The sequence below is a fragment of the Struthio camelus genome, chromosome 2, assembly GCF_040807025.1.
Source record: "Struthio camelus isolate bStrCam1 chromosome 2, bStrCam1.hap1, whole genome shotgun sequence".
NCBI classification, from domain to species: Eukaryota; Metazoa; Chordata; class Aves; order Struthioniformes; family Struthionidae; genus Struthio; species Struthio camelus.
The window spans coordinates 28502831-28515107 of record NC_090943.1 but is presented as its reverse complement, the minus strand read 5'-3'; the positions used below and the strand labels follow the sequence as shown (position 1 = coordinate 28515107).

Sequence of the window (12277 nt, the reverse complement as noted above, 5' to 3'; positions counted from 1 at the left end):
TCTGAGCAGTGGTTTGGCATACTTTTGAGTATTCATCAGTACTCAATTCATAAATCTCAAGATTTTGAAACAACGTAGCAGAGCATAGGTTACAAAGTCACTCAGATTTCTAAGAGGATTTAGCATTCAGCAGTATCATTTGTAGTTGTACTCTTAGTACAGTTTGTGATCCCTAGTTATGTGCTTTAAGAGCACTGTGGACAGTTGGAAGTGATAAGCTGAGATATCCAGGGAATTTACATTACTGAGTGTGAACTGCAGGAATTCCCTGTTTCCAATTGTGATTCATAACCACTAATTCTGTTCCGAAATATGATACTTCATTGTGAAACTAATTAGGATGTAGTCTTTTCAAAATATGGTTATGGTAGTGCTTTTCCCTAGGAAAAATAAATATGTCTAGTGATTTTTAGATATTTTGGGGTCAAATAATAGCTAAGGAAAGTGTTGAGGGTTCTAAATCCAAGATGTACGGAGGGCTGTGCAGAGAAGATTGTTGTTTCAAAGCCCTTTTGGGTATTTGATGTTTCTGAAAACATCATCTAAAGAGGGAAGACAACTTTGCCAATGATACTCTGTACTACAAGCACCATACTAATGCAAGTGGCTAAGTAGATTTATATCTGAATTTTGTTTAAACATTTAGTCAGATAATGCCTTACCCCGCCAAATGGCAACCAGGACTTAATTTCTGTTTTAGGATCCATTGATGCAGTATTATCTGCTGCAGCAGAATGTATCTTTTCAGCAGCATCCTACATATTTGAGTATGAAAATGAATAATACAATCAGTTTAATAGCCCTTACTTTATTTATTATAATGATAAATTAAGTATTTTGTTTACATTCGGCTTTCAGTATTCTGCAAATGTTGTTGGCAGTGCATAGCTACAGTATAGAATCTTTCAGGAGAGACTGGAGACTCTGGAAGGTTCATATTAGTATTAAGCTTAGAAATATTAGTCTTCATAATTTTTTTGTGGAAACCTAGGAAGAGATGCTTTAACAATACTGTGCTGAGTGAAACTGAAGATTTCCTTGAGATAAAATCTTGCTCTTTTAACGTGATTTTCAAAAGTAATACTGATTTATTTACGTGCGGAACCTATACTTGGAGCTCTATGACTTTCTAGAAATTGACAACTCTAATGTTAAGCAAACTTTATGTTATGCAGCCAGAATAAGTTCTAATAAGTAGCTAGAAAAATCCATTCGATTCCTATGCTTAGATGATGTATACTCTCAAGAAGAAAAAAATTCAGTCTTTAAAACACCCCTGACTGTTACTGTGAACAATAATAATCTTTGGAAGAGTACATCACTGTGCCTTGGGCATTTGTGAGCAGTTATCCTGACAGTCTGTCACGCCTCTCTTTCTGCAGTGTGTATGTTATGGTCGGTGCAGATGTTCCATTCTCTTCATGCTTACGAGAAGTTGAAAACCCACAAAATCAGCTGAGATGCAGTCAAGAAATGGAACCTTTAATAACCTGCGATAAAAAATTTCGTACTCAATTCCATATTGACTGGTGTAAAATCTCTTTGGTGAGTTATTTTATTATAGAAGAAAATAATAAGAAAATGATGTTTGCAGAAATAAATTATTTCGTACCAGACGTTATTTAGGCAACAGTTTTACCAGCCTGCCGAAAACAATTTTGCTAAATTCCACTTCATTGTGACTGATCAGACATTGTTCTCCATTTAGCAGAAGCTGCTAAGATTGTGAAAGGATTTTGCTATGCGGGCTGAATTCTACTAGAACTGGCCAACAGTGAAACCACCAAATTCATGTTCACTAGTGACGATTGATATAAATGGCTAAAGAACTCTAGGGCTTACAGAGCTAAAAGAGAATTATTTAGGTAAGCGTAGTTAATTAATTCAGCGTGCTAATAATGCTCATTGTACTTGGTTTCTTAAAAAGTATATACACATACATATTTTCTCAAATATTGAGTCTACAGAACTGAGTAGTTAAAACACTATTTCTGTGTTCCTAAAAGTCTTTCTGAAAATTGTCTAAAACATATTTCATGTTAAAAAGGAAGCAGAAAAAGAAAATAAAATTGTATTGACTAATGATATCAAAATACATTGGAACATTTTTCTCAAGTCAGTCAAATGTAAGAAAAAATGATTACTGAAAACAATACTATTTGCTGGGGAAGGAATATAATCCACAAATAAGCTTTTAGAGTTTATTTTTGTCTAATTTTGAGTAGGAAAATCAGGAACTGATATAGTACTGAAAGAGAACATTGCAGGTAACTTTGAACAAAGATGATGAAGGTACATAAAATAAACTTCTTAGATGATTTTTCAGATATTAGCCAAGAGGACAGTGGAAGGGAGATATGATGAAAGGTTTTTAAATAATGTAAAAAAGTGTTGAATATCAAAATTGATATTCATCTACACAGTCCGTTAGTTAACCTCCAACTGTTTCTTTTCATACACTGTGAATTAGGAAAGCTATTTGAAAGCTGGAGAATGATACTTGTTTTTGAAAGACTATCCAGATTATTTACCATTTTTTGGCTTTCTGTTAAGAAATTGCAAAAGGTGCCCACAAAAATATTTATAAGCCCCTGAAAAATAGGCTGAGTGGCAGTTAGCCTTTGTCAAGAACAGATTATGTCAAGTCATGTATTTCCTTCTATAAGACAGGAGTAGGGAAATCCAGGAGCAGATATCATTTCTTTTTTGGCACAGTCTTTTCATAATGTCTCATAAGTAAGCTTGAGAAACATGACCTAGATGAAACTGTCATGGACGTAGTGCAAAACTGGTTGGATAGCCATAATCAAAGCAGAATTATTAATAATTCCCTGCCATTATTCATTAATAAGCTGGGTGATGGAATGTGCTTACTAAATTAAATTTGCAGGCCCCATGAAATGGAAAGGAACTGCAAATACATTAAAGGACAAGATCAGAATTCAGAAAGATCTTGAGAAACTGGAGAAATAGCCTTAAAAACATTATGAATTTCAAAAGAAGTGGAGGAATAGTTCACTAATGCAAGAATAATCAACGATACACATGCAGAATGAGAAGCAACTGGTTAGAAGTCTCTCTCCAAAAAAAAAGGTCTGACATTAAGAGTGTCTCATAAACTGATCGTGAAGCAGCAATGTCATGCTGTTTGGAGAAAAGCAGAGGTCACCCTGGGATGTGCAACAGCAACAGACCGTCTGAGAGAAGTGTAGTTTTTCTTGCAGTTTGGCAGCCTAGAATGCAATCCTCTCCCTTCCTGAACTCAGCACTTGTTTTGGCAGCCTGCTGTAATAACTGAATTTAAACAGTCTTAGGGGTGTTTACTGCTGCCAACCGCATCATCGCTGCATGCTGTAAGCTGGTGGATAAAAGGGAAAACGGAGCCAAGCTTCCCTCCATCTAACCAAAGTCTGCTTTTCACAAGGCAAAGCGAGGGGCAGGGAGTCCCACAAGATCTGTGGATTGGGGGGGGGGGGGGGGGAGAGAGAGAGAGAGAGAGAGCGCGCTGAGCTCCATTTCCCATAACCACAACATAGACCAGTGAGTGAAAATACAACCATCTTACCTTCTTTCTCCTGCTTTTTATGAGGGGATTTTGGCAGTTAACACCTAAATCAATGAGTGGATTTAGGTTTGTGGGTCCCAAATCCTGAAAGGAGGTGCAACCTAATATACTCTTAGTGCTGTTGCTGGATAGCTTATTCTCGCTCTGTGTATGAGCTTTTGTCAGTCACATTAGTAAATGCCTAAATCTTTCTTGTGCATATAGCTAAGGCTTGAGATTCCACTAGGTAGCCAAGTGGAATTCAGTGTGCTTAACCTAAAATATACTTCAGCACTTAATAAGTGGAGAATACTAAATTAATTTTTGTCAACCATCCTGTACTTAAAAATACAGGCGTTTGAGGCTCAGCAAAGCTATTCTTTCTAAATCTTTTCAGTAAAAACCTTTTCAGTCACTGCATAAGTTCTAATGTACCAGCCCATGAATTAAAGTGTACATTATAGAAAAATAACCATCACTTGCAAGACTTCTCAATTAAAGTTCAGGCAGGAGCTCAAGCATACAGACAAATACAATTTATTTTCATTAATAATCTGGAGACAGTTTTAAAAATAACAGATCAAATTTACCAGGAATATCTAACTGAAAGAAATAACAAGAAAATGAAGGTATAAAATTTGAAAGTCATGTGGGAAAGACAGCCAGTTGCTTAAACGCAATATGAAAATCAATAACAAAAAAGAAAGCTGTATTTCTAGGAACAAGATACAGACATTTAAAAAAAAAATACTCATGGCCAGGAATGCAGTCTTCTAGAGGTTAGTTGAATTTGGAGGTGGAAGAACCTTGGAAAACTGGATCTGATCAGCTAAATGATAACCCATCTCATGGTGCAGTGCTTCCTGCATCGGGTCCGTGGCAGAAGGCAACAGAGCTGTTCGGTGCAATAGCTCAGTTAATGCCTCTGGCCTCTTGAGCACTAGGTCTTTGATAGGGACAGTAACTGGAAGACACTTTGTAGGTACTCTGCTATTGATCTCTACCAACTTCATAAAGAGAGGGCAGTATTGTTATTTAGGAAGACCAGTAAGAAGTGGATGAATTCATCAAAAAGAAATCAGTATCAAATTAGTTTGCAGTAAAAATGGGCCACCTTTTTACTCAAATACTATTTATGCAAGACATACCTAAAATTAATCTGTAAAAAACATAGCATCACTAGTAGGCATCAAATAAAGTAAAATTGGAACAATGTTATAATATTACTTTCAAAGAAGTATGAGGTTTTATTGGTTAAAAAAAAAATGTAATGGTTGGACACAATTTTATAGAATTTGTCAGATATTGTATAATATCGATTCTTTTCTATGTCATGGTTAAATGCTTTCTGTTTTTACACCCTATTAATTTGTATTAATTTGTTATATTATTGTCTTTTTTTTTTTTTCTCCCCCCTTCTGGGTATCAGGTTGACAATACAAAACAAGTTTCCACCTTTCAGGAAGTGATCCGTGGAGAGGGAATATTACCTGATGGTGGAGAATACAAACCACCTTCTGATACACTGAAAAGCAGAGACTATTACTCGGATTTCCTAATTACATTGGCGGTGCCCTCGGCAATAGCACTGGTGCTTTTTCTAATACTTGCCTATATCATGTGCTGCCGACGGGAAGGAGTGTGAGTACTTTAACATGCTAATAAGTAACTGTGGATTTTTGTAAGAATATAATGCATAGAAAACTATTTGTTAGAAGAACTCTGTTCAGTTCAGAGAAAAATTTAAACCAGGCTAAAAGACATCTAATTAAAATAATGAACTATTTTTCATCTAACTGCCTATAGTAATTTCCAGGAGCGTGGCTATAGGGACTTTAATTGTTCTAGTTAAAAGGGTTAAAATTTTCCACATACCCACCAACCCCTTTCCCCCAAACAAATAAAATAATAAGGGATCATTGATTCAGGATAATATTAAGTAATTTCTAAGATGTTAACTTTAATAAATTAAATCTGGTTGAGGATGTGAACTGAATTTAGACGTATTATATACAAGAGAATAACATAAAAGGAAAGCAGCAAGTAACGTTATTCCTCCCATTTCTTACACAAACTACAATTTCATTTTGTCACAGAATTTATTTTAGCCAGAAGCTCGTTCTTTAACTTGCAACTTTCATTTCTGTGCGTGTGTGTGTGTCTGTCATCAGTATCACGTCTTTATATGTGCGTTCATCAACGCCTTGTCATAAACTCGGTTGCAAATGCTGCCAAGTTGCATTTAGCAGTAACATTGTCAGCATTTCCACATCATGTACTATTTTCATCATCAGGTAGATTTAATGTTCCAACTATCAATGCTATTATTTAATTCATAAATTTTGTTTTGTTTTTAGGGAAAAGAGAAACATGCAAACACCAGAGTAAGTGTCTTCTTTCCTGTTATTTTTCTTTTATCATTTAATTTTCATTCTCAGTAGCTTGTCATGCTTCACACGTGTGTCATAATCTTTCATTCTCTCTAATCATGGTTTAATTCATAAATGTGAAAGCTGCTTTTAAAACAGAGGCTTGGCAAGGATAGAAGATGACAATAAAAAGGGTTTGAAATTAACAACTATCAATTCAACATAAAATAGTTCTTTTAGAATAAATATATTAATATGTATTTTATTCTCTTGGTTATGGGACTTCTCAGTCTATAGCTTAAAAGGCAGTGAACAGAGGAAAGAGTGTCTTGGAAGGTATCCAGTGCTAATATTAGAGTGTTATAAAATTAATCTTCTATGAGTATTTATGAGTCAACCACAAGAAGCAGGAGTTATCAAAATGTTTATTTTAACAGCAGCAAATAAATGGAATATTAGCAGTAAGTTGCACAGTCTTGGAGCCTTTGAAAATACTCATCTGAACAGCAAAATCTAATGAAATAGTTACTGCCTTCAAAATTAAATAAATCCTATATTTATTACATTAACTATGTTAATTTGAAGATTTACTGTAATTACTGCACTATTGAGTAGGTAGCATGCATTAAAGTCCTTGTATTTGAAAGAAAAATAGTAATCGTCTACCCATTTAGATAGAGCACTTAAAATATATATTTACTTTTTTATTTCCTTTTGACATAGCATCCAGTTGGTCCATCACAGTGCTATACAGAAATCAACCAAAGAGCTTCGTGACATGTCTAAAAATAGAGAGATAGCATGGCCTCTTTCAACGCTTCCTGTGTTTCACCCAGTTACTGGTGAGATTGTACCACCCCTTCACACAGACAACTATGATAATACTAGCATGCCACTAATGCAAACACAGCAGTAAGTATTTAGAATTTTTTTAATACCTATAATCATTGCGTTGCACAATTTAACTATGGCTTCCAGTGATTATTATCTGAATGTGTTTATGATGGGGAATCCATAATGACTCTATAGTTTTAGATTGCTTCGATGTTTGCATTTTAAGCAGAAATAAAGGCCTTCTATTATAAAATTAAATGACTGAAGTTCAGTCTCCAAACTTGGCAAGAAACTTTTTGTGGTACGATTACATTTCTGCATATTTTGAAGAAATACTACCTTTGAGAGAGGAAGCAATTAAAATGTTCCCTTTTAGAAATCCTGCCTCACTTAACTCCTGTCTTTGGAGTCCTGGTATAAAACTACCACTCACTCCATAAAATCCAAACTTTGTAAGTATTCAGTGATGCACCTGTCATGCAGGGTTTATATTTGAAATGTTAACACTGAGCAGAAGAACATATTCCATTACATAGATAATAAATACAGCTTACCAAGGAAAATGTTCAGAACTCTCAGCCATTTCCATTGCTGCCAGCTTTTCTCCAAAACAGAAACCAGAAAAATATTTATCTCTATTTCTTAGAGTTCATTTGTCAGAAACTTTCATATAACTCTTGTCTCTGACTCATTAGTTCAAATTCGAAGAAGCTGGTAGGTCTGTAGAAAGAAAGACCTTTCTAGAAAGGTTTAGTTGCGTTGTCTGGATTTGAGTAGATCTGAGACAATGGTCTGGGAAGCGACTGGCGTTATCATCCCTTGCCATTTCATAAAACGTGTAGCCTATCGCTCCCAAAAGTGTTCTGTTTGTGCTTGGTGAGCCTCCTTGAAACATTCAGTACTTCTCCATTTTCCCAGGGATATGGGAAGAGGAAACACGCTGAGGAGTGAGGGAAGCAGAAGCAGCTGTCAGGGGGAAGGTGACATAACTGAATGCAGATCTGCAGTCACCAGCAAGGAAGAATAGTGTTTCAATGTGCCACAGCAGATAGGACTCTGTTAGGAACATATCAACATTGATTGCTATTTAACTAACTGCTCAGAAACTACTAACACAGTCAAACAGCCAAGAATCCCATTAGCACGAGGTTCACGTCGTTACTTGGAACGTCCTTCCTATTTCAACTACAAGAGACAAAGATGCAAGCTGCTAGTTGCACCATTCTGTGCTCTCATCCAGTCTGCTCCTAAACCTGACTGGAAAATGGAATTACTTTCTGATGAGAGAAATATTATTTTCCTTAAAACATTCATTGTAACAGGAACAAAAAGGCAAAATGTAGATTTTAATGAGATTTCCAGAAACATTCCCTTGTGGGTGTTTTACTGTTTTTCTCCTTACTGCATGTGGATCTGGAGCGCTTGCTGGCCCTGCTTGCATTTTCAAACAGGAAGTAAATTGACGGGAACTTCCTAGACGGTCTGCCAAAGAACAAGTGTCTGCTCCCCAGCTTGCTCTTCTCCTCCTACCACCGCTAGCCTGCAGGAACGGGCAAGCCAAGGTGCACAGCCCCGGCTTTCTAGCTGCCTCTAGGCAGCTGGGGAGCCTGAACACGGGGGCTTCCTGCCTCCTTGGTGCAGGGAAGGCGCAGAGCTGGGGTGTTCCTCTTTAAAACGTGCTCCAGAAGGATCTGGATCGCTTGCACTTTGACAGGGGTGTCCCCCACCTAGCACTAAGGAGCAGGAGGTTACATCTTCTAGGTTGAAAAATTGGTAACGTTTGAAAATACTTCAAATAGGGGATATAAATGTTACAAAAAGGAGTTCTTCCTTTGGAAAAGCATTCAGATTTCTGTTGCACTAAGAGATTTGACAGAGAAGTTACTGTAGTCAGTGTACCTTATGCTGTAGTCTTAGGGCTGGGCAGCATCTTATTTACTCTTTGCCTAATCAGAAAATTCTTCATTTATAAACAGTTAAATCATTTTTAACAATATTGTATTTCACAGACTTACTGATTCAGATACATCTTTTGTGCCCTAGTAATAAATTAGGCCAGTAGCCATATGAATTTAATACACTCCAATATGAATTGCTGGAATTAGACTGTGTTTCTTGCTCCGCTAAACATTCACTGACTTCTGCTGACAAACGGGGAGATGTCTGCAAGCAGTTTCTCAGGGAAGGTCTCCGGGTGAGCTGGTCTGCTCTAAGACACTAGCTGCAGTAGCTTGTTCCTCCGCTGACAGCCCTGCATGGGAGGGAGCAGCACGACTCTCCTGCTATCGCTCCAGTGCCAGCACTGACTTGGCCCTACTTCTCTTCATAATGTAGCTACGTGTTGTTTTCTTCTCTGCCATCTTAAAAGCAAAACTCTCCAGAAATTTCTCTAGAAAGTACATCTGTACAAATTAGCCATTTTACAACTGCTTTTAAGTGTTCTGCCCTGTATTTTGAGAGTTTATTTTTAAAATTGCTATTTTGAATAGAGAAGAAAGTCAAAAGTTACATTTAAAGAAATAAGGACCTATAAGGATTAACCATTTTGGCCTTATTAAATCTTTAACTTATTTTAACACTAGGAATTACAATCAAATAGTACAATAGCAGCTTCTGTTGACTTAAAAAATAATTCCAGGTTTTGATTGTGAGCAGGTATTTATATCAAACACATCATAAAGTTATATTTAAGAAACAGCAGAGTTAGGATTAGACTTCCAGATGATATTTCCCGTCTTTACTTCATATACCTGGACCCTAGCACTTAAAACACATGTGCATATGTGTGGCTTTTTCACGTGATTAATTCCAAAGAAAGCCAAGCCAGTAAATGTTTTTGTGAGAGAAGTTCCCGAGCCTGTGCCAAAGGCTTTCTGAAGTGACACCTACAGCTCTTACCACTTCACATCTATTCTAACCTCCAATTCCTTTCTGTAAAAACAACCTTAATATTTAGCACCTGTAAAAATCGCCACTTAAGCAGGGCACAAAAATGTAACTTTGCTGTGATAACTGAACTGGTCTGATGTGTGATTCTAGATGAATAGTCATTCATTCCACAGTCAATAAAGTTTCAAAGATTGTCACCCTTTCTCTATTTTTCATTTACGGAAGCAGAGTTTTGCGTTGCATCAGAAGCCAGCATGTGATTCTTGTTGCTTCCCTCCAGCTTTTCATATATTTGAACTTAGGTGACAAGTAAAATTATAGGAGCTATCCATTAACACTGTTTTTCTTTCTTTTGTTGACATCTGAATTTTTATGCATAACATACTTCAGACTTTGCATGGAAGCAGTAAAGATACCCTTTTTCTTTTTCTTTTTCTTTTTTTTTTTTGGTAGGAACCTGCCACATCAAACTCGAATTCCACAGCAGCAGACTGCAGGTCAGTATTAAAAAATGACTCTACCAATCAAGTGGGTAGTGGGCAGGAATCGCCAGCCTTAAACATAAACAGTCTTTGGGCAGCGGAAACCATCTTCAAACATAATGAAGTATTACAGCATTTTTTTCCAGGGTTTTTTGGATAAATTGGTGGAAATTTGGGATGAGATTTATTGGACAAATAGGAAGAATACTACAGTGGGTCTCAGTGTGAGCCACTGGAATCTGATAGAGCTAAAACTTGGAAGCACAGAAATCATTTTCTATTGCAATACCAAAGTATAGCCAGATTCCCAAAGACAGTTAGTTACACTCTTTGCATTCTACAGAACTTGATAGGAAAATAAAGCTTCTCATTCCTACCAATACTATCTAAGGTCCTGAAAAAATAGCTTTTTTCTTGCTGGTACTAAACATAAACCGTTGGTATTGGGGAATTTGTGGAGAGAACAAGTGTATCCACACTGCTGGTTTCTAGTGTCTTGGTTGTCATTTTTGCACCTTCTTCACAAATCATAACGTACTGATTGAGGTTGTGAACGATCTCCATCAAAGTATTGGTAAGGGCTGGGATTTATTCTCTTTAGTTAGCATATCAGATCTTAGAAAAAACTAGTCATGCAGGAAAAAACTACAGTCATGTAGGAAAGAGGACAAGGATCATATTAGTAAAACGTAGAGGCCAAAGTATAACTTGAATATTCAAAGGAGTATTTAGGCAAAACTCTGGAAATATATGTATTGTACTACAGCCCTGAGAGGAAGATTTGTTTTAACTTAGGCGTTACATAAGAAACTCTTATTTTCGTTCAAAATCCTTCTTCTTCATTACTGCTGTCGGGGATTAAAGGAGAATTCCGTATGACAACTTTTCAAAGATTTGAGGCAAGTATATAATAGATGCTTCTGCCCATATTGTTTTTTGTTATCTGGAAATTAAGAACACATTTATATTAAGCTGATAGTAGTTTTACACAGTATGATTAGAAAGCTTTGCTCTTTGTGTGCTTTATTATATAAATATTGGAAATTGCAGATAATACTAGAGGTATTATCCAAAGCCTCCAGCACTGGTTTGAATTGAAATTTAGAGTAGTTCTATAAGGCTCAACTACTGTAGGCATTTATAAGGCAGAATAAAAATGTCACGCAGTTCAGCTCTTCTGTTATGAATGATTTGCTATGAGATTTCCAGGCTGTTCTGCAGTGGAAAAGATGCAAAATAACCTCAGAGTGATTTTATAGTTCTGTAGATTTTATAGTACGTGTGATGGCAGTGAGGACACTGACCAAAGACACAAAATACAAGCTAGCCTGGGTTTGTTGCTTGGAAGTAGCACTGAAAAACTTTTGTAAAAATATGTCTTAAAAGTCTGCCTGTGTACAGTTAAAAAGATGTATTTTGTGAAGTACAGTATTTTGGTAAAATCACTCTTACTTCTTCCTATGCCAAAGCAGTTCCAGGTAGACTTCAAAAATATATGAAAAAATTCCCCTTACTTCTGAAAGCTTACTTCTCAGTTTATAAAATACTTAGGTACTTGGTTTGTCTTAAAAAGATCAGCACGTGTATTTAAAAGAACAAATTGTATTAAAATGATTATTCTATCAGTTAGTTGCTCTGGCTAGATCTGTGTCCTGTTCACATGTTTTTATCTGCTACCACCCCACCCAATTCTGGTTCAGTAATATATAAAAAGGTATACATTTGGCATAAATTGTGAACACTCATTTTCTACAAATAATAACTTGCTGTTTCAGACACCTTATCAGACACTGGGTATTTGTTGCTGCTAATTCTTCTAATAATTTGCAGGGGATTGAAGTGTAATACCTTGCTTCTTGTATGTACATTTTTTTAAGCAGTGCGCTACAGTTGACACAGTGCTACCTGTCAGGCAGGTGCATATGCATGCGCACGTGCACACAAACACGTATGTACATACGTTGTGGTTGTTTTGCTCTAAACAGATTGTACTTCAGGCAAGGGCTAGTTACTGTTCGTTACTTTTCATTTTGCCTGGATGAGCTGGAACGTGCATCTGCTCTTTCATATCCATCACAGACACTGTTTGTGACAAGTTCTCAGAAATGGGAATAAAACTTATTTGGGACGTTTCCTCCTATTTTCTTAGTTTACAGGGA

At 36.4% G+C, this 12277-nt stretch overlaps 1 protein-coding gene across 15 annotated transcripts in view; it reads left to right on the top strand.

Moving 5' to 3' along the window:
* Positions 1 to 12277, top strand: part of SGCE (sarcoglycan epsilon) — a 46434-nt gene that overhangs the window by 24231 nt on the left and 9926 nt on the right. For 7 of the 15 annotated variants that reach the window (XM_068934869.1, XM_068934876.1, XM_068934870.1 and 4 more), the window contains 5 exons: positions 1383 to 1545; positions 4974 to 5185; positions 5902 to 5928; positions 6637 to 6825; positions 10090 to 10133. In XM_068934869.1, the coding sequence (XP_068790970.1) occupies positions 1383 to 1545; positions 4974 to 5185; positions 5902 to 5928; positions 6637 to 6825; positions 10090 to 10133 (635 nt within the window). Of the gene's footprint in view, positions 1 to 1382; positions 1546 to 4973; positions 5186 to 5901; positions 5929 to 6636; positions 6826 to 10089; positions 10134 to 10913; positions 10940 to 10982; positions 11018 to 12277 lie in introns of those variants that run through there. The other 8 variants (XM_068934872.1, XM_068934873.1, XM_068934863.1 and 5 more) reach the window with 3 other exon arrangements.